Source organism: Balaenoptera ricei, chromosome 3, assembly GCF_028023285.1.
Source record: "Balaenoptera ricei isolate mBalRic1 chromosome 3, mBalRic1.hap2, whole genome shotgun sequence".
In the NCBI taxonomy this organism is placed as follows: Eukaryota; Metazoa; Chordata; class Mammalia; order Artiodactyla; family Balaenopteridae; genus Balaenoptera; species Balaenoptera ricei.
This window is the reverse complement of record NC_082641.1, coordinates 43628418-43650610: the sequence shown is the minus strand read 5'-3', so window position 1 is coordinate 43650610 and position 22193 is coordinate 43628418. Positions and strand designations below refer to the sequence as shown.

Genomic DNA, 22193 nt, shown 5'->3' with positions numbered 1-22193 from the left:
GATCTTTATCTATCACACACAAAGTCAATAGAAGTCTAAACTTGGTGAGACAAAAACAAAATATATGATGGCAACCATTGTAAATGATTAAAGGTATTTGTGGGATGTGGAATAGCAATTTAGAAAGGGAGAGGGCAGCAGAATATTGCTATTATTAATCTTTCTATAGAATTTTATTTTCTAGTCATATGTGTATCCGTTACTTTGATATTTTTTAAAGAAATTATTCAAATCTATACCTAGAAATGAGGAAAGTAATTGAACACTGGGACATTTACAGTTGGTTTATAATGATGGTAGGATCATGTATGATTTTCTTTCTCTTTTTACATTTGTTTCAGTAATGCTATTATGGTAAATTTGACAAATCAAGCAAATTCAAAAAAGGTTTTAAGGCAATCAGGCTATGACCAAGAAGCTCTTTGAGGAAATGAAAAAAAAAAAAAAGACTTATAAATGCTGTTTGTAAACAAAACAAACTGGAAATTAGCCTTTCCCAGAAGTGAGATTAACAGTACAAGTTAACTATTTCCCCTTTTTTTTTTTTTTTTCCAGCTTGTGGGATCTTAGTTCCCCTGACCAGGGATCAAACCCAGGCCCCTGGCAGTGAAAGCACAGAGTCCTAACCACTGGACCACAAGGGAACTCCTGCCCCATGCTTTTTAAAATTGAACCTCCCTTTTTGAGTTGTCTGTTCTTTGTGCATTGGTCTAATAGAATTCCTAAATATCCACATATAAATAACTATACACTGATAATCCACTGTAGTCACAGTAATACTTTTCCTTGTCTACTGTTTAACCTTTTTATATAAGCAACTAATTCTTTTGTGATCAGATCTGTTTGTTGTTTCCATCATGACTTCTGTCCTTTGAGCTTAATGTCAACTCTCATTCCCAATTCAAAGGTTTAATATTTAACTGTATTTTTCTGTAGTTGTAATTTTTTATGTAATTCACATAGGGCTGATATTTAATATGGCATGGGGTAGGCATCTAACTAGTTATCCCAACAGAATCTGTTGAATATTCCACTCCTATTTTCATATGTGGTGCCTCATTTATTAACCAAATTCCTATAACAAGACATGTATGTTGGGGAAATGTTGCTTTGGATATTTTAAGTGATAAAAACATACATTTGAAACTGATTATTTTTGTCCCCCTAATATTTACGTCTCACTTGTTCTATGTCCTAATGTTTTGGTTCACTCATTTAATGATTTATTAAGAATTTCTTACATTCTAGACATAGTAAGTTTAAGATATATAATGGTAAATGAAAAAAACAGAGTTCTTTCCCTCAATATTAAAATATCAAAAAATTATAACAGTGAACAGCAATGTTTTTTATTGATATAGTTTGAGTTCAAAGAATGACATTATTACATCTGTGTATTAATGTATATTATACATATTCAACTTATATGACTTTTTGTTCACTTCATTGGTTTCACAAGACTCAATAAAATTTCAAAAGACAGGAGTTGAGAACTATGACCTGTAACAAGAAAAATTAAAAGTGCTGTTGGAAAACTTAGGGGGAAAAGAGTTTCATCCTTTATTTTCAAGGAATGTCTATATAGTATAACTACAAACAGTTGTATCATTGAGTACAGACTCACATTGCAAACATTTAACTATGTTCATCACGTATCTGATGATATAAAATCAAAATTACTTTTAAAAGCTTGTCTTTCACTATATGTGTCATGAAAATCATGTCATTATATTTCAGTGACTCACTATTGTTTAAAGGCTCCTTTTAAGTAAAAATAGGACCCAATAACTTTTAACCAAAAGTGTATACTTTGTCCTGTTTGTTAAAGGATCAATAAACACTATACTAAGACATGGCATTTAGACATAAAATATGTCTAAAACCCCTGAAGAATACAATAAAAATAAGCAAGACATTTAGAATGCTTTAATCTTTCCAGTTAACACCATTTGTATCAGTAACTGCAACGTTGTAACTTTTAGCATTTCACATAACTAGTCAGTAAGGATGTTTTTTTAAGGGTGGGAGTAAGAACAGAGGACAGGAGAAACAAGAGTGTCAGGTTTCATACTTCTATTAAAAAAATCAAAAATCAAAACTATTTTCTTCTCTGCATCAAAACTGTACCACAAACTTGAAGGTTGTTTTAGCTTTAATCCCATGACTCATCATCTACTGGATTAGGAGCTTGTGAAGAAGAAAACCCTGCTGTGTTCAAAGAGCTCTTGCCCTGGTAATTCTTAAAAAAAAAAAAAAAAAAGAAACAAACAAACATTTAATTTTATGTAGCTTTAAAGTTGCATTGCCTAGACTGAGAGCAGAGACTCAAGCTTTCCACCATGTCTTCCCCAAATATATAAAAAAATTCATTCCAACTGAATCCAATCCATTTGAAAAAAAGTCCACATAAACCTGGAAAGTCTAAATGCACAGAGGATTTCAAGAAAAATTTAAGTCAATAGTTTTGGCAAGTGGAAAAACAAAGCTCTTCACTTCAATGAATAAGCATAAATATTTAATGACTAGTATGCTCATTGTTTCTGTATAAAAATGATGTTGCCTATAAACTGACAACAGAAAAGATATGCAACCACATCTCTATTATTTTCTTACTTAATAATGTGGTCAGAATTCAAAAAATAAAGAATTCCTACAAAAATCTCAGAAGATCTCAAATTAGAATTTAAAATGCCAGCAGAATTGGGAAAGGAAGGTGTCTGAGCATAAATCTCAAACTCCTCACCTTTAAGACCAAAACTATATAATATGTATATAAAATTTTTAGAGAACTAGTATTCTTCTAGGTATGAAAATAATGGAATAGGTAAATTATTGAATGTTATAGTTACTTCACAATAGCACAACATTTACAAAGAATAACTAAAAGCCAAGTTCTAAATTTTTCCCTTCAACTAACCTTTCTAGTATCAACTGATACAAACACATTTCCTCTTGTACTACCACTGAAGCCAGGAACATACATACTAAAGGCAATTTCTTCCAACCATGCAGGAACATCCTGTTGAGCCTTTAAAAGAAAAAATTAACTTCATATACAACATGCATAAAGTCTCAAAGATTGGCACAGTTTACTTTTCCTTAAAATACATATATATAGGGCCTTCCCTGGTGGTGCAGTGGTTGAGAATCTGCCTGCCAATGCAGGGGACACGGGTTCAAGCCCTGGTCTGGGAAGATCCCACATGCCGCAGAGCAACTGGGCCCGTGAGCCACAACTACTGAGCCTGCGCATCTGGAGCCTGTGCTCCGCAACAAGAGAGGCCGTGATAGTGAGAGGCCCACGCACTGCGATGAAGAGTGGCCCCCACTTGCCGCAAATAGAGAAAGCCCTCGCACAGAAACGAAGACCCAACACAGCCAAAAATAAATTAATTAATAGAATGTTTAAAAAAAAAAAACATATATATAAAATGTCCGCTTTCAATGACAAGATAAGAACACTATCCATTCAGTTTTAAAAATTAAAAACTTACATCTGACAGTACTTTCACTAGAGGCTGTGCTAAATGGTTATCTGATTCAGTATCAAAAAAGGAAATAGCTCTGCCAGTATTTCCACAACGACCAGTACGCCCAATTCGATGAACATATTCATCAATGGTAGAAGGGAGATCAAAATTGATAACATGCTGAACATTTTCAATATCCAGCCCTCGGGCAGCTACTGAAGTAGCAACAAGAACTGGGCACTTTCCACAGCGGAAATCTCCAAGGGCTTGTTCTCTCTCTCTCTGTTCTCGATCACTTGAAAGAAAATAAAGCATGTATTAGGACAGCTCTTATGAAAATTATTTAAAAGAACCACTGAAGTTTGACACATAAATTTCTTCTTAATAACAGTAAAAAATCGCAACATTTAACATTAATGTCTGCTTCTTACATACCAAGTATTATACTAATTCCTTTCAAGTCATAATTTAATTTGATTCTCATAATACTACTTTGAGGTTAGGACAATTAACCCCATTTGCAGATGAGGTTAAGGTGACAGCTAATACATAGAGCCAAAATACAAACTCAAATATGACAAACATCAAATCTTACCTATTAATAATCTCTTTCTAGTCTTGACAAAAAATATACAACTACTTGATCAGAATGCCACCTCAAAAATTACCGCTTTTTAAAAAGCATAATCTCTGAATTCTATACATTCACTGATTAATCAGAAAGATTAGATTCAGCTGAAGAAACACCTAGATCTAATTATCAGAGAGCCTTTTAAATGAGATGTCTTGAGAAGTTACCATTCCTCATAATAAAGAGTCTAAGACGCACCTTTAACTCGCCCATCCCCGCCACTCGGTTCTTATAAAAACTTAAAATGAAGATGAAGAATAACAGCTTACATCTTGAGATCTTAATTCTAGGATTTTATACTAGTTAAATATACTGACATTTCTTAACAAATGACAAACAGAAGTTACCTCCTTACTAGGAAATCATATTAATCTACTCACCCATGAATACTTGTTGTTGAGATTTTTTCTTGACAAAGAAAAGTGGCAATAAAATCTGCTTTTTTCTTGGTTTCAACAAAGACCATAGTTCTTTCATCTCCTACAAGACAATGAAACAATGATTAACATTCAAACTACAAAATTAGGAAAAGAAAAAAAAAGGGTAGGGTGAGTAGGAAACTGTCTCATCCACCACTGTATTCCTAGCACCTAGACTCAGGCCTAACAGGTAATAGTAACTCAAATATTTCCTGAATGGATGAATGTCAAAGATAGAGAGACAAGGACTTTTTCCTACTTTAGGACTAAAAAAAAAAAAAATCAGCTTGCCCTTTGCCTTCCTAAGCCAACCAAGAAGTAGAGACTTAGGGAAAGATAAATGATATCTACCTGCCAACTCTTAACAGTTCCACAAATTTGTCTCAGGCCCTTCATTTCCCTCGCTATAAATAAATGCCTTTGTTCTTTACTTCCCAAGATCATAGAATCTTTTATTCTACCTTGACTACCAGAGGTATTCATAATAATGGCATCCAACGCAGGGCTGACAAACTCTACAATATTTCATGTTCCAACACTATCTCTTAATTCAAACCCCTTAATCCCCAAAGTATCTTATATATACAGAAAGTTATCCCAGGGCCTTAACGCATTAAAGAATATTTACTTGTTATCTTATAAGTATTTAATTGGTTGAAATTCAAGCATGACCCAGAGACTTTTCCACACAAGGAACTTTTCTGTAAAATGTTAGAGAGGAAAGATATTTATAGCCTTAATGAAAGTAAGAAGGTATTACATTTCATAATCCCACTCCCCCATCTTCCTATGAGCTGGCTTCATTTATTCAACAAATATTCAGTGCCTAGTGGATGCCAGTAACTATTCTAGGTGTTGAAAATACAGCAATAAAACAAAGCCCCTTCACTCACTGTGGGGAGGCAAATAACAAATATTATGCATTAAGTCTAAAAAGGAAAAAAAATCAGCAGAATAAAGGGCCCAAGTGGACTGATGTACCCTCTCTAACTAGATGACATCTGAGTAGAGATATTACTAAAATAAGTGAACTATTCAGATACCCGAGGAAACAGTATTACAAGCCAGAGGGTAAGAATAAATATAAAGGATCGGATCCAAGGTATGGGTGTTCTTGGTGTGCTCAAAAAAAAAAAAAAAAAAAAAAAAAACAGAAAAAGGTCCCCATGTGGTTTTTATGTTCTAGGCAGAGGGAACATCAAGAGCAAAGGCAATGAGGCAGAACAATGTCTGCTATGTGTGGGGAACAGTAACGAGCAAAGTGCGCCTGGAATAGGGTGAGCAAGGGAGAGCAGTAGGATTTGAAGACAGAGGGGTGATGGAGGCCATATCATGAAGGGCCTTGGAAACCACTGAAAGATCCTTACTTTGAGAAGGGAAGCCACTGGGTTTGGAGAAAAGAAGTAGAAAGATCTGATCTTTGTTTTAACTGAGCAGCTGATGAGTTCTGATATACTTTGATGCTAGATAGAAAACAAGAGGGTTTTGCTAACAGATCAGATGTGTACACTGGAGAAAGAAATCAAGGATGCCTCAGATTTTGTGTCTGAGCAACTGGAAGAATGGAACAAACACTAAGTGAGATAGAAGGACTGCAAGAAAGGAAGGTTTAGGGGTGATATTTAATTATCAATAAATCACAGATATCTATTAGACAACCAGGTAGGAACTCAATAGAGCAACTGATTCTTACAGTAATAAATGAGTTATATCCTTGAGACATAGTCATTTTATTTATTAGAGAGTAATAATTTTATGTTTTATCAAAAATTACCTTTCAATCCAACAAGATGCCCAATGCCAAAACTGATAAATTTGATAGTCAGTTACCTAATACTACTGTGTAGCTTAAAGCCTCGATTTCATCTTTTCTTGGTTCCCAGTGTGAATCCCAAATGGTAATAAAAATTTAACTCCGCTGACACTTCTCTAGTTTTTTTCCTCTACTGATTTGGTATTTTTTCTTCTTCAGACAATAAGCTATACCCCTTTGGTGGCAGCAATAATGCAAATTTAGTTTTATGAGCAGACCATCTGGTGATCTTTGTAAATGGATTAATGGATTATAGTTACGTATTTTGTTGGGTGAAAAATAATAGACAATTCATCTTGTTAGCCTTTTTTGACTATTAGTCCATTGTGAACTAAAATCAATTAAGAATCTAAAAAGAATTCTAGCTTTGGTAGTTAGATTGCAATTTTTTGTATTTCTGTGTTTACTCTTTACCTGTGGCTGAAGTGGTAGAACTGAAGCTATAAGCTCTTTATGTATCTATAATTCAGAAAGGGCTTTACCCACCACTATGTATACTCATTATGTTAATACTCTATGGAGAGTATTAACAAATTATAAAGTCTCTTAAAGGAGCTCAATTCTGATTGGTTTACAGAGATAAATTAGAGAATTTATAGAGATAAATATTCCTAAAATTCCTGGAAAATAAAGAAATTGACTCATAATACTTTAACTATATTAAACTTTTTAAAAAGAATTCTTCCTATAGGAGCTAAAGCAGAAATATTTTAAGATTTCAAGTTCCCATAATTAAGTGAAATCTTTGGTAAACAAGACTAACTTACTTGGTTTTAAAAATACAAATGTACTTTCTCGAATTTATCAGTGTTAAGTAGAAAACAAACATGTATCTTATTTTACTTGGGTTTTTCTTAATGTATAGAGATTTGCCAGTCAAAATACCTAATATTCTCCATAATGTTTAAGAGTATGAAAATGTAAATCTGTGTTCAACTAAACTGACTACTCAACACTATCTACTGTTTTGTATACTGTCATCTGGAAGGTAATTTCCAAGATCTTTGGCTTTAGATAACTTAAAATAGTAGACTATATTGAGTTAATTAACTCAATAATCACTGAATATAAGATAGAATTCTCAAACATTAATTACTAAACATAAGTTTATGTCCTTTTGCTTGTTATTTTTCATATACTATAGAGAGGCAATATCTTTGAGTCATATTAATGAACCTACTCAATTTTGCTACTTTAAGTGTAAAAGAATATGTGTGGTGTAGAAAGATATATGTGTGGTACAAAAGTTCATGAGCTCTGGTAGTCAGCTACCATGTTTGTGTATGACATCTCTCAATTGTCCATCCCTGCCTCTAATTTACTCTCTGAAATAGAAGTTGCTACGGTTAAAAGTAATAACTAACATAAGTGGTTGAGACTACACTTGGAGTAATAGTGACCAAGAAATATAAACCATTTGTGTGTTTGTTTTTCAAGAAAAAAGCAAAGATGATCACTAACGAGCACACCCTTCAGGGTTGTCTGTGCCTTTTACTGTCTTTATTTACTGTCTTTATTTTTTTATACCTCTACTGCAACTGAGAGCAATGCAAATGATTCTTATCAATAAAAATACAAATGAAAATTTTCCCTCAAATGTAACTGATTATTGCTTTGTGGATACTGACCACTTTTGCATCTATTTGTAAATCCATCTTAGCTTTCCTGATATCCTACACACAAATGTGTTCTTTGGGGACTTCCCTGGTGGTCCAGTGGTAAAGAATCCGCCTTCCAATGCAGCGGGTTCGATCCCTGGTCAGGGAACTAAGAGCCCACATGCCGCGGGGCAACTAAGCCTGCGCACCACAACTACCGAGCCCACGCGCCCCAGTGAGAGAGCCCGCGTGCCGCAAACTACAGAGCCCATGTGCTCTGGAGCCCGCACGCCACAACTAGAGAAGAGAAGACCTGCACGCTAAAGAGAAGCTCACGTGCCACAATGAAAGATCCCGCATGCCTTAACTAAGACCCAACACAGCCAAAATAAATAAATAAATAAATAAACATAAATGTGTTCTTTGAATTCTCCTTAGAATTGGCTGTAACATCTTACTAGCTCCCTTTGTAATTAATGAGCTCAATAAAATCTTTGACACCTGTTCATTTAAAATTATGAAAAAGGCAGATGGTATACTACTATGAAATAATGAAACCTACACATTTTAAAGGCAGAAGAGGAAAGCTAGCAGATTTAACGATTAGAAAAAGAGATAAATTATATGAACAGAAATACGTAAAGTACTAGGATATATGGCATGACATTTCCATGCAAAGTAAAAAAAAAAAAAAAAAAAAAAAAAAGACGAGAATAATAAACTCTAAACTACTAAACATTTAACAGTTTAAATAATACAGAAGTATACCAATAGTGCTTATACACTGATCTCAGCATTCTGAAACACTCTCTTCAGTAGAATTATTTTCTAAATAAACTTTATTCCACAAATTCATATATTAAAGTCTTAAAGGTAATTATACTAGAAATGTGCTCTAACTTCAGCAAAACCATATATTGCTTGTCTCCTGCTACACTGGAACTTCAATTTATACTGGGCAAGTTACCTGACATCTCTGTATTTCAGTGTCCTCATCCTTAAAATGGGGGATAACAAAACCCACCTCAGAAGGTTGTTTTGAGAATTAAATGAGTTAACACATGTAAAACAATCAGAACAGTATGTGGCCTATAGCAGTTATTTTTATTTTGCATGCCAGAGTATATGTTATGATACATATCATGAAGCAAACTAATAACATTTCTCAAACTCAAGATGAGTATTTGGTTTTTAAAAGTTTTTTTTAATATAAAACTCAGGAGAAAACTGAAGACTAGAAACCTTTAAAGAGTGAGTGCTTTCTAAAACAACTTTTTTTTTTCTTATTGTTGGAAATGAGACAGCTTCCTGCTTTTTCATTCCCCAGTCCCAACTCTGACATTCAAACTGAAATAGACTTACTAAAATGGAGGATGAGGAGAATGGACACATGTAAGTAAATTTAGCCTGTGAGGTAACAAAAGGGTATTAAAAGGCCACATTAGAAAATTTTATTTCAAGGCACAAACTAAAGCTATCTCAATCAAAGAAATACAACTTTCTATTGAAAAAAAAAATTTTTTTTTTGAGGGGAAAGGGATAGATTTCTCATCAACACTGTGAAGGAACAGAACTAGATCTTTCAAGTCCCTTCTATCTCAAAAATTCTTTGAACTATGAATACAGGAAGCCTTAGAGAGCAAAAACTGGGAAGTAGAAATACAACAAAGATTTCACTTTTAGTGGAGTAAACAGAGCTTGATGTAAAGATATGTTACTCATCCTTTCTATTTCCTAAAACAAGAAAATATGTATTTCTGCTGGAATAGTTTTTTGTCAAACACTGTTCAAAGTCTCAAATTCTTCCTATTTTTAACATTTATGGAGGAGAAGGATTATACTGCTACATCATTTATCCAAAAAATCGAATCATAAGAAAAAGAGCTTTAACTTATTTAACTTATGCCAAATAATGCTTAAAGTCATTTCTAAAAGTCATTTTTGTAAAAATCAAAATCATAACAAAAGATAATTATATCAATGTAAGGTACCTATGTTTCGTAGAATTTCGACAAGTTTTTCTCTTTTTGAGTACTGGCCAACTTGGAGAATGGTCTGCTGAACATCTCTACATGCTCCACCCACTTGTCCAACAGCAACAAACAAATAATTCGACTTTAAAAACTCCCCAGCCAACCTTGAAAGACAAGAGAGTATTCCTTAACTTATCCTCTTCCATTAATACTCATAATATTCACTGAATTCCTGCAAGTGTTACTTCAATATTAATAAGCCAGATTATAACAGCTATAATAAGAGAAGGTGGATACTTACATCATCCAAGTACTACTTTCAAATATCGGTATTAAATGTTAAGATTTTGCAAAATACTTAACAACTACTAGTGAAAATGTCTGTGTCAAATTATGGATAAGTAATTTCAAGTGGATGTGCTGACCATACAAAACTATATAAAACGTGTATATAACAATAAAAAAAAGTATGCTAAGTATCAGACTATAAGCAGGAATTTTTTTTATTAAAAATTAAAATGTAACCCTACAACAAAAATTCTTTTCTTCATTCACTGCTTTCATGTATGTTATTTCTAGGAGTTGTTTCCTGAAAATATTAGTTGTCAAATTAGTATACTTCAAATGAACTATTAGGAGCAAACCAGATCTTAAGTCAGTGCTTTTTGTAACATGACAAACACAGAAAATGATAATATTTGTACAGCATAATTGGGCAAAAAAATGAGATGATGTGAAGAGACTAGGGGCCAGGGCCACACCAAGTTGTGGATGCTCACCCCAAAGGTTGGGGGTATCAGCATCTTGACACACACACAACTCACTGACAGCATACAATTAAGAAGCCCTGCTCTAGATCACCCAGGAACACGGAGTAGGGAGAAGGGGAATTGCCAATTACAGAGCAAGTTTGGAAGGAAAAAAAGGGAAGGTCAGGTAGCAGTCATGTACATACTCTCCTATGTAGCAGTCCCTTACTTTCTAGCCACCTCCTAGCATATCAAGAAAATAGTTCAAACTCAGTATATCCATAATCTTAATAAATCACTGCTGCTTCTCTCTCTTCATCTGCTCTTACCATAAAAGAAAAAGAAAAACATTGTTGATATACTACCTCTAGAGACAAGAACCCTCTCAAACCTTGAGATCATCTGCAAGTCTTAATTGTCAATCATCCTTTACACCCATGAAAACATATTCTGAGTGCCTCGTGTCAGGCATACATGGTACAAGGCACTGGGTGTATAAAGATGAATATGATGGTCTCTGCCTCTGAGGTGCTCATATCAAGTCGCATAAATATAATTATATTAAAAAATAATTACTATAATCTAAAATATTTATATAGCTTAGTATTTACATATTTTAATTATTTAATGATTTACTATAATAATCCAGTGTTACAATAGTTAACATCTATTGAACCTTACTATATTCCAAGAAACGTGAAAAGTGTTTTAAATAGTTTCTTTCACAAGATACAGGATTCTTTCACAAGATTGGCAGGAAATGGATGAAACGATGTCTGTTAAGAGTCTTCAAGTTTGAAGCTTGATCTAAGGAAACAGCAAGCAAGAATGTGAAACAATGATGACTAGGGAAAGGCACTCAATGCAGAAGACGACACAAGGATAAATAATGAGGAGGAACAGAATTTGGCTTGTGTGGCCGATAGGAAATAGTCTAAATAAGCCAGAAATACATCGGTCCAGGTAAAAAAGTGGCAAATGAGGCAGAAATTATCATGTGTAAAAGAATTTGAAAGTTGGTAGTCTGTGGAGATGGAAAGACATGGGAAGGTTTATCTTAAATAAATGGCTATAAAGATCAGACTTTGTTTTGGAATTTATACCAGCATAAAAATGAAACTACAGGCAGGGAGACAGGTTAGAAAGAAAGCTACTACCAATGAGCAGAGGGAAACTGAGAAGGACCTAAAATAAGGTGGGAAATAGAGAAGAAACTAACAAATTTGAAATATTTTAGAGATAACTGCCAAGTTGAACACTTTTGAAGGGCAGAATTAAAGGAGTATGAGGGAGGAATCAACATGATTCAAAGGACTCTGGCTTCGAAAGACCATGATGCCAATCAGGAAAACTGGAAAGGAAAGAGGGAGCTGAAGAATAGGTTCAATTTTGGACTTGATGAACATGAGTTACCGGTAATTCATCTAAGAGGAAAAACAATCCTAAAGAGTTAAATCTAAAAGTCTGGAGCTGAGGAGAGAGATTAAGCATACAAGTAATAATTGGGTTGTTTGTTTTTTGATATTAAGTTGTAGAAGTTCTTTACATATTTTGGATATTAACCCTTTATGGAACATATCATCTGCAAATATCTTCTCCCAACCAGTACATTGTCTTTTTGTGTTTCTTCATGGTTTCCTTCACAATACAAGACAAACAACCCAATTTTTAAAACTGGGCAGAGGACCTGAATAGACAGTTTTCCAAAGAAGACATACAGATGGTCAACTGGCACATGAAAAGATGCTCAATATCACTAATCATCAGGGAAATGCAAATCAAAACCACAATGAGATACCACCTCACACCTGTCAGAATGGCTATTATCAAAAAGACAAGAAATAACAAGGGTTGGCAAGATGTGGAGAAAAGGGAACCTTTGTGTACTGCTGGTGGGAATGTAAATTGGTACAGCCACTACAGAAAACAGTATGGAAGTTTTTCAAAAAATTAAAAATAGAACTATCATATGGAGCAATTCCACTCCTGGGTATATATCCAAAGAAAATAAAAACACTAATTTGAAAAGATATGTGCACCCCAATGTTCATAGCCGCATCATTTACAATAGCCAAGATATGAAAAACTAGGTTTCCATCAACAGATGAATGGATAAAGATGTGGTGGATACGTATATGCAATGGAATATTACTCAGCCATAAAAAAAGAATGAAATTTTGTCATTTGCAACAACATGGATGGACCTGGAGATTATTATGCTTAGTGAAATAAGTCAGAGAATGACAAATACTGTATGTTTTCACTTATATGTGGAATCTAAAAATAAAAGAAAGGAACAAATATAACAAAACAGAAACAGATACTGAGAACAAACCAGTGGTTACCAGAAGGGAGGGGGCTGAGAGAGGAGTAAAGGAGGCGAAGAGGATTAAGAGTTACAAACTACTAGGTATAAAACAAATAAGTTACAAAAATGTAATGTACAGTACAGGGAATATACTTAATATTTTATAATAACTTTGTATGGAATATATTCTACAAAAATATTGAATTACTACATTGAGCACTTGAAACTAATATAATATTGTAAACCAACTATACTTCAATCAAAAAAAAAATACAGGTAATAAGTTTGGGAGAGTAAACAGGTACAAGTGCAAGCCAAGGAAATGGATGCTTCAATGGTTCAGTGAATACGTAGAATGAAAAAAGTGGACTTTAGACAGAATAATAGGCAACTTGTAACATTTAAATGCAGACAGTAAAGCAACTGAGGAGTCATCAAGAACTCAAGAATATGAACAACTCAAGGTCAGGAACTCTATCCTATTTATCATATAGCCCCAGGGCTTATAATCAAATATGGCTCATAAAAAGTCCTCAACAAATACTACTGACTGACGGTAGTATACATTAGTCATTTGGGCTGGCCAGTATCTGAACACTTTCCTATTTCAGGGTAAATTAAAAAAATAGATGGGACCTCCCTGGTGGCACAGTGGTTAAGAATCTGCCTGCCAATGCAGGGCATACAGGTTCAACCCCTGGTCCGGGAAGATCCCACATGCCGTGGAGCAACTAAGCCCATGTGCCACAACTACAGAGCCTGTGCTCTAGAGCCTGCATGCTTCAACTACTGAAGCCCGCGCACCTAGAGCCCGTGCTCCACAACAAGAGAGGCCACCACAATGAGAAGCCCGCGCACCACAACGAAGAGTAGCCCCTCTCGCCACAACTAGAGAAAGCCCCGCGTGCAGCAACGAAGACCCAACACAGCCAAAAAAAAAAAATTAAAATTAAGAAAAAAAAGAGTGGCTTTGTAGCAGCGGCGGCTGGTCTCCGGCATCACGAGTGGCTTCAGCAGCGAGGAGCGCGCCGCGCCCTTCACCCTCGAGTACTGAGTCTTCCTCAAAAATGAAAAAGGACAATATATATATCCATTTCATGATATTCCAATTTATGCAGATAAGGATGTGTTCCACATGGTGGTTGAAGTACCACGCTGGTTGAATGCAAAAATGGAGATTGCTACAAAGGATCCTTTAAACCCAATTAAACAAGATGTAAAAAAAGGAAAACTCCATCATGTTGCAAATTTGTTCCCTTATAAAGGATATATCTGGAACTATGGTGCCATCCCTCAGACTTGGGAAGACCCAGGACACAATGATGAACACACCGGCTGCTGTGGTGACAATGACCCAATTGATGTGTGTGAAATTGGAAGCAAGGTATGTGCAAGAGGGGAAATAATCAGGGTGAAAGTTCTGGGCATACTGGCTATGATCGATGAAGGGGAAACTGACTGTAAAGTCATTGCCATTAATGTGGATGATTCTGATGCAGCCAATTATAATGCTATTAATGATGTCAAGCGGCTGAAACCTGGCTACCTGGAAGCTACTGTGGACTGGTTTAGAAGGTACAAGGTTCCTGAAGGAAAACCTGAGAACCAGTTTGCTTTCAACGCAGAATTTAAAGAATTTAAAGATAAGGACTTTGCAATTGATATTATCAAAAGCACTCATGACTACTGGAGAGCATTAGTGACTAAGAAAACTGATGGAAAAGGAATCAGTTGCATGAATACCACAGTGTTTGAGAGCCCCTTCCAGTGTGACCCTGATGCTGCCAAAGCCATTGTGGACGCTTTACCACCACCATGTGAACCTGCCTGCACAATACCAACAGATGTGGATAAGTGGTTCCATCACCAGAAAAACTAAGGAAATTTCTCTGGAATACAAGTTGATATTGCTGCATCCTATTCGTCTGAAAGCATTAGATGCAAAAGTAGTAACTTTTCCAAGCTTTAAATTCATAGAACTAATCAATCAAATTCTGCTGTGACCAATCCAATATATCCATACTGTTATCCATCTAAAAGCATCTTTCATATCAACTAAGATAACTTTTAGTTCCTGCTTAAATATCAAGACAGTTGTAGTTTGGAAGTCATCTGTGAATAAATGTCCAAGATAAGTACGTACTGGATGTATATGTTTGCCACATGTTAGGAAATAAATAAATAAAAATAAATTTTAAAAAAATTTTATTTGTTTATTTATTTATTGTTGGCTGTGTTGGGTCTTCATTGCTGCATGCGGGCTTTCTCTAGTTGCGGCGAGTGGGGGCTACTCTTTGTTGCAGTGCACGGACCTCTCACTGCAGTGGCTTCTCTTGTTGCGGAGCACAGGCTCTAGGTGCGCGGGCTTCAGTAGTTGTGGCACGTGGGCTCAGTAGTTGTGGCTCACGGGCTCTAGAGCACAGGCTCAGTAGTTGTGACGCACGGGCTTAGTTGCCCCACAGCATGTGGGATCTTCCCGGATCAGGGCTCGAACCCGTGTCCCCTGCATTGGCAGGTGGATTCTTAACCACTGCGCCACAGGGAAGTCCCAGAAATAAAATTATTTTGTTGAAAAAAAAAAAACAGGCAGGCAGCAGGAATATTACCTGCTAATTAGGTAGGTATTTACCCACCTAGTATTAATTACCTAAGATGATGATGGGAATGTAGATACCCCATTTCAAATTTAAGACACCATTTAAATATAAGAAACTACTCTTTTATGTACCACTAAGAAAGAAAAAAATCCTGGCAACTGGCCAAATGCTTTATTACGATTTAGACTTTTTCCTCAGTAAAGAGCTCTTTTTAACTTTATACAAAGACTTTTAAGATGATCTAATAAGTAATACAAATTGATAGTGTTTGACCCCACATAACATTCTATCAGACCAGGGGGTCCACTTTCAGCAAAGGTGGTATTGCAGCAGGTGCATAACCATGGGGTCCATATCATACCACAACACCCAGAAGTTGCCAGCCTGACAAACTGGAACTGTCCACTGAAAGAACAGCTAAAGGGATAGCTTGGAAGTGATTCTTTATGAGGATGGAACATCATTCAGTAGGAATCAAAGATCTTCATGTGGTACATGGGTCTGTGAACCAAGGGATACAGCAAGGGTGGCCCACATACCATCCATCACTTCCAGTGACCCACATGGGAAATCTGTGCTTCCTGCCCCCACTACAAGTATAGGTTCTGCAGTTTTGGAGGTCTTGGTTCCCAGAGAGAGAATGGTTCCACCAGAGAAAACAGGAAGAGTCTTACTGAACTGTAAGCTAGAGCTGCTGCATGGGCACTTCAGGTTCCCTGTGGCCAAGGGGTCAGCAGGCAGGAGGAAGAGTCACCACTCCAGCAGGAATGTGTCATCCTAATCTCAGAACTCACAGACCACACAGTACGTGGTATGATACTCAAATATCTGTGGAAATTGGTATATAAATTTTCCAACACAAGCACAATTCCCCCAAGCTCTATTATTTGGTTTGAGGAGAAGGCACAACAATAAAAATAATTTCATTTAGTAAGCACTTACTAAATCCTAGCTAGGTGCTGCACTCATGTACTCTCTCTCTCTCTCTCTCACACACACACACACACACACACACACACACTTTAATAAAATGTGATGCTGGGGCTTCCCTGGCGGTGCAGTGGTTGAGAATCTGCCTGCCGATGCAGGGGACACGGGTTCAAGCCCTGGTCTGGGAAGATCCCACATGCCGCGGAGCAACTAGGCCCGTGAGCTACAGCTACTGAGCCTGCGCGTCTGGAGCCTGTGCTCCGCAAGAAGAGAGGCCGCGATGGTGAGAGGCCCGCGCACCGCGATGAAGAGTGGCCCCCACTTGCCGCAACTGGAGAAAGCCCTCGCACAGAAACGAAGACCCAACACAGCCAAAAATAAATTAATTAATTAATTTAAAATATATATATATTAAAAAAAATGTGATGCTAATGTAAAGCCAGGAATTAAGGTAAGAAACAATGAAAAATATGGTAAACTTCCCGGAAATAGTTCTAAACTACCTATGTTACAATCTGAAATTTAGGATTAAATGAAGTAAATCTCTCAAAAATAAGATATTCACATTATTTCTCCTGTTATAAAAGCATCAAGTACATAGCAACTACTTTTAAGAAGAAAAAATTTACCTTTGAATTTCTTCTGGAAAAGTTGCGCTAAACATAAGGGTCTGACGCTGTTCCTTTGACGGCATTCCTGGGCAGGAAATTAACTTCTTCATTTCTGGTCCAAAACCCATATCCAGCATGCGATCAGCTTCATCCAAAACTATATATTTGACTTGTCTGAGACCAATCTTTAAGGATATTTTCAAGGGTGAGGGCAGAGAATGCATACTAGTTAATGTATTAAACTAAAATATTCTCTACAACTCCAACTATTAATATATTCTTAAGGATGAAGATTAGAAATAAATGCATAAAACGAAGAGAACTGTTATGATTAGGTAATACTATCAGTGTTTATTTCAGTTCTCAATTTTGCCTTATGTTATAAAACATTTTATAAGAAAGAAACCAAAACACCTAGATCAGTACTACACAATACACCTTTCTGTAATTACTTAAAAATTCTATATCTTCACTGTTAGCCAGTAGCCACATGCAGCTAATAAGCACTTGAAATGTGGCTAGTGTGCCTGAAGAAATGAATTTTTAATTTTATATCACTTTGAAATTTAAATAGCCACATGTAGCTAGTGACTACTGTATCGGACAGCACAGATCTAGACTATATTATCTGATAAAGTCAGACTCTTTAATGTAAGAAATAAAATTTCTTAATAGCATGACATATTCAAATGTCTTATAACTGCTAAACTTATTTCTAACTCCTTTAAACCCTTAATAAATCCCCCATTCTCTAATCACTCAGGAACAACTGGGAAACTTTTCTTACCTATCATGGATACTTAGTGCTAAAAAGAGAAGCACACATTTGCAAAAAGAAAACAAGTTATTTTGGTACCCCAGGGAAGATGTTTAATCAAGGTGGATTTCTCTGGATACTCTTAATAAGTATCCTAAGAAAAGTCCCTTTACACAGAAAGAGCATGTTTTGAATAATCCCTTTAGAGAAGGGCCTTAAAAAAGCAAATCAGGGTCATGAAAGTGAACTGAAAATATTGATACAGAGATGTAATACTGTGGTATGTGAATACCAAAAAGAAATACATAGCCCTAAAATCTCTTTCTGAAGACAAAAAATTAATAGTCCTGGATAATATCACTCCCACACCTAAAACAGAAGACAAAATTATGGATGCCACAAAGGCTTTCTTTCAGGAAAAAAAAATTATTTCATCAAGACATATATGAAAGTAGATAAAAGCACTTATTGCATTTCTCTCCCAGTGTAGTGGGGTATAGGATATGGATTCTGGAATCAGATCCAGATTCTAACCCTAGCTCTATCACTTAATAGAGCTAACTGAGAGGTTTAAAATAAATTACATAATCTCACTAAGTTTGTTTTCCCAAGTATAAAATGGAAAATACTATTTACCTCCTATTTTCATTATTTTAAGATTTATGTGAGAATGCATTCAAAGCATCTGATGGGGGCCTAATATATAAATGGTGCTGTAATAAATGTATGTATCTTTATACCAATCTCTCTCTTCCCCAAACAAAAAAAATTATTAATCAATACCACAACTTTGTTATCCCTCTAGAGCCTACCTTTTCTTTACCTATGATATCCATCAGTCTCCCAGGAGTAGCACATAATATATTACAGCCTTGTACTATTTGTCGAATGGAATGCCCCAACTGGGTTCCCCCATATATAACAACAGCTCTTACACAAGTCCTATTAACAATAAAAGTAAATGTCACTTTCTGGTTACTTGAAAATTAGCCATTTGTTTCTAACAAGATGTAAAATGAAATCCATAAAGGAAAAGCTAATACATTCAACTTTCTTTTAAAAAAATTAAATGCTTCCCAGAAAGAAGCTGAAAAGCTGTGGGAAAAAAATATTTGCAACCTGTCTGATAAAGGGCTCTTCAAAAACAATGATAAACATGACCAGCACTCACGCAATAAGCCAAAAACATGAACAAATGGTTCATAAAAAATACAAAGGTTTTTAAACACTTTAAGTTCAACATTACTTTTAAAAGCAAAATAAATGAAGACTAACAACATTTTCCCTCAAGTGTGATAACACCATGTTAGCCAGGGTGTAGGGAAACTGGCACTCAGGAGGATAAACTGATACAACACCTTTCACAATTTTACTCTATTGAAATTTTAAAACATATCTTTTTCCCAGTAAATTCACATCTAGGAATTTTCCCTTCAGGTATGTCCCCACATATGGGTAAAGATGACTGTAAAATAAGATTCACTACTAACATTATTTTTAGTATCAAAAGATTGAAACCTATCTAATTGTCTAACAATAAAAGACTTAAAATTATAGCCCACCCATACAAAGGAATACTGTGCATTCATAAAAAGGAGTACAGTTCTAGAGTAAGCATTAGCGCCAACATACACCGTTTTTAAAAAACGCGGTGGCAACAAGCTTAGTATGCCACCATTTGTTGAGAGAATTAAAGTGCATACATGTGCACCAGCTATTTCTACAATAATTCACATAAACTGTTAATAGTGTGTAAACTCTGAAGAGGAGAATTAAAGATAAACATTGATACTTTTCAGTTTTTTGCCACAAAAATGTTCCAACAAATATCCATGTACTAATATTCATTTTGTGCATAATTATCTGAATTTATCATACATATGCTTTTGTTTTTTAAAAAAGAAAACTGTTATCTTTTACTTGATTTAAAAGCCTGAAGTTGGGACTTCCCTGGTAGCGCAGTGGTTAAGAATCTGCCTACCAATGCAGGGGACACGGGTTTGAGCCCTGGTCCGGGAAGATCCCACAGGCCACAGAGCAACTAAGCCCATGTGGCACAACTACTGAACCTGCGCTCTAGAGCCCGCGCACCACAACTACTGGAGCCTGCGCGCCTGGAGCCCGTGCTCCGCGAAGAGAAGCCACCGCGATGAGAAGCCCACACACCACAACAAAGAGTAGTCCCTGCTCGCCACAACTAGAGAAAGCCCGCGCACAGCAACGAAGACCCAACACAGCCAAAAATAAAATAAATAAATAAAATTTTTAAAAAATGTACTGGAAAAGCTTTAAAAAAAAAAGTAAAAATAAAAGACTGAAGAGCAACATACTACATGGGGATCAGCAAGAAATAAACACTGGTATAAGCAATGTACACCTACTTTTTCCAAAAGATCTGTCAAGCTTGACATTAAAGGGATTTTAATAATTTTAATTTTTTCTACTCTCATTTTAAATAAACTGATTTATACAAAATAAAAGGTGAAGCTTCTATACAGAGAAAACTCTAAAAAATTGTAAAGAAAAACACTAATATCCCAATAGATAAACTGGTAGATAACAAATGCATAATTCACAAAGGAAAACGTATAAAGCGTTCAACCTCTCAATAACCAAATAAATGAAAAAAAAAAAATGAAGATACCTGCGGTGGTTTTAAAATATGTACACAAATTCTTCAATACTCCTTCCTTTAAATATAGATCCTAACTCCACTCCCCCATAGGTGTGTACAAGGCTGGCTTCATAGGTGTAAAACCTGTGCAGTCATACAGGGTCCCAAGCTTAGAAGAGCCCTGTGCTTGGTTTAATGCTCTATATTTGCTGCTTAAAATTCATAGTTTTTTTAACAAAGGACCCTGCGTTTTCATTTTGCACTAGTTCTAGCAAATTATATAGCCAGTCCTGAGTATGGGCTAGACTTACTGACTTGCTTAGTAACAAACAGAATATGGCCAAAGTGACTGCAACTGTTTTATAAAAGTCACAGCAACCTCCTCCTTGCTCTTTCTCACTGACCACTCAATCTAAGGGAAGCCAGCTGTCATTTCCTAAGGACAATCAAGCATCCTTACACAGAGATCCAGTCAAACCTTCAGATGACTGCAATCCTAGCTGACATCTTGTCTGCAACCTCATAAGTGATCCCAAGTCAGAAACACCCAGCTAAACTGTTCCCCAATTCCTAACCCTCAGAAACTGTAAGATAATATTTATTGTTTTGAGCAACTAGGTTTTAAGGTAAGCAGCAACAGATAACTAATACAATACCAAATACTGGCAAAGTGTATAGTGAAATTGGCATTCTCATATACTGCTGGTAGAAGGCAAGCTTTAAAATAAGTCCATATTCTTTAACATTAAATTTATAAAACTCCACTCTAAGAAAATACTTAAAACATAAAAGTAGAAAAAATTTATATAGCAAGCTGTTCATTACAGCAAGAATTATTTTTATTTATAGTAGCTCCAAATTAGAAACAACCTAAATCCCCCAAAATAGAGAAATAAAATACATACACATGGGCAATCTTAAAGTCATTAAAAATTAGGTCTGATTGTTAAATAAGCAGTTATCCATTTTATTAAGTTACGTGTAAAAGAACAGAAAATTATTAGGAACACCCTAAGTTCATTTTTTAAACATACATTTAAAAACTACCAGAAGACACACCAATATGTTCACTATTGTCTTATCTATTTCTATTATCATCTAATTTTTAATAAGAATGTTTCTTTTTAAAATAAAGAGATCCCGTAAGCAAGATTATGAAAAAGTAAACTTCAATCAATTACATGAGTGCATTCTTATTCATGCACTGAGTTCTTCCCAAAATAAGTAAGAAAATTCTCAAAAGAAAAACTTGTTTGTGAGTGGCATTCTAGATGTACTTACCCAAAAGAAAATTTTCTGGCTTCCAAATAGATCTGACTGATCAATTCTCGAGTTGGTGCAACAATAATACACTCTGGTTCCTGCAGCTCTTTAAAACGACTGGCAGTTACTCCATCACGCACCATATGAGCCAAAATTGGCAAGAGAAAAGCTGCCTAGAAGTTAAATTCCATAATTTACAGATGTATAGTGCATCATCCTTCTCCCTATGGCAACCTATTCCTCATGTCTTTATATCCTTTAGCTTATTCTTTCATCTTTTTGGTAAATTTAAGATGAGAAAGGAAAACAATTTTTATTTCCATGAGTTTTTAACATTTAGGTCTTCATGCTCATATTATACAACATAAAATGTCTGATAATGTTAATCTACCCTATGAAAATATCTTTTTTTTAAAAAAAAGCACAGCCATAGATTCTAAATAAACTTATTTTCAGAGCT

General features: G+C 35.4%; 2 protein-coding genes across 4 annotated transcripts in view; one reads left to right on the top strand and one right to left on the bottom strand.

Moving 5' to 3' along the window:
* Window positions 1-2152: 2152 nt before the first annotated feature.
* Window positions 2153-22193, bottom strand: part of DDX4 (DEAD-box helicase 4) — a 65104-nt gene continuing 45063 nt past the window's right edge. For all 3 annotated transcript variants that reach the window (XM_059919304.1, XM_059919306.1, XM_059919305.1), the window contains 8 exons: window positions 21752-21906; window positions 18669-18798; window positions 17118-17284; window positions 9923-10068; window positions 4482-4581; window positions 3495-3765; window positions 2918-3028; window positions 2153-2230 (listed from right to left, as the gene is read on the bottom strand). In XM_059919304.1, the coding sequence (XP_059775287.1) occupies window positions 2153-2230; window positions 2918-3028; window positions 3495-3765; window positions 4482-4581; window positions 9923-10068; window positions 17118-17284; window positions 18669-18798; window positions 21752-21906 (1158 nt within the window). The remainder of the gene's footprint in view (window positions 2231-2917; window positions 3029-3494; window positions 3766-4481; window positions 4582-9922; window positions 10069-17117; window positions 17285-18668; window positions 18799-21751; window positions 21907-22193) is intronic.
* Window positions 11955-14996, top strand: LOC132362047 (inorganic pyrophosphatase-like). The gene is given in 2 exon segments (XM_059916017.1): window positions 11955-12068; window positions 13938-14996. Coding segments are annotated over 2 exon segments (1017 nt in total). The 3' UTR covers window positions 14841-14996.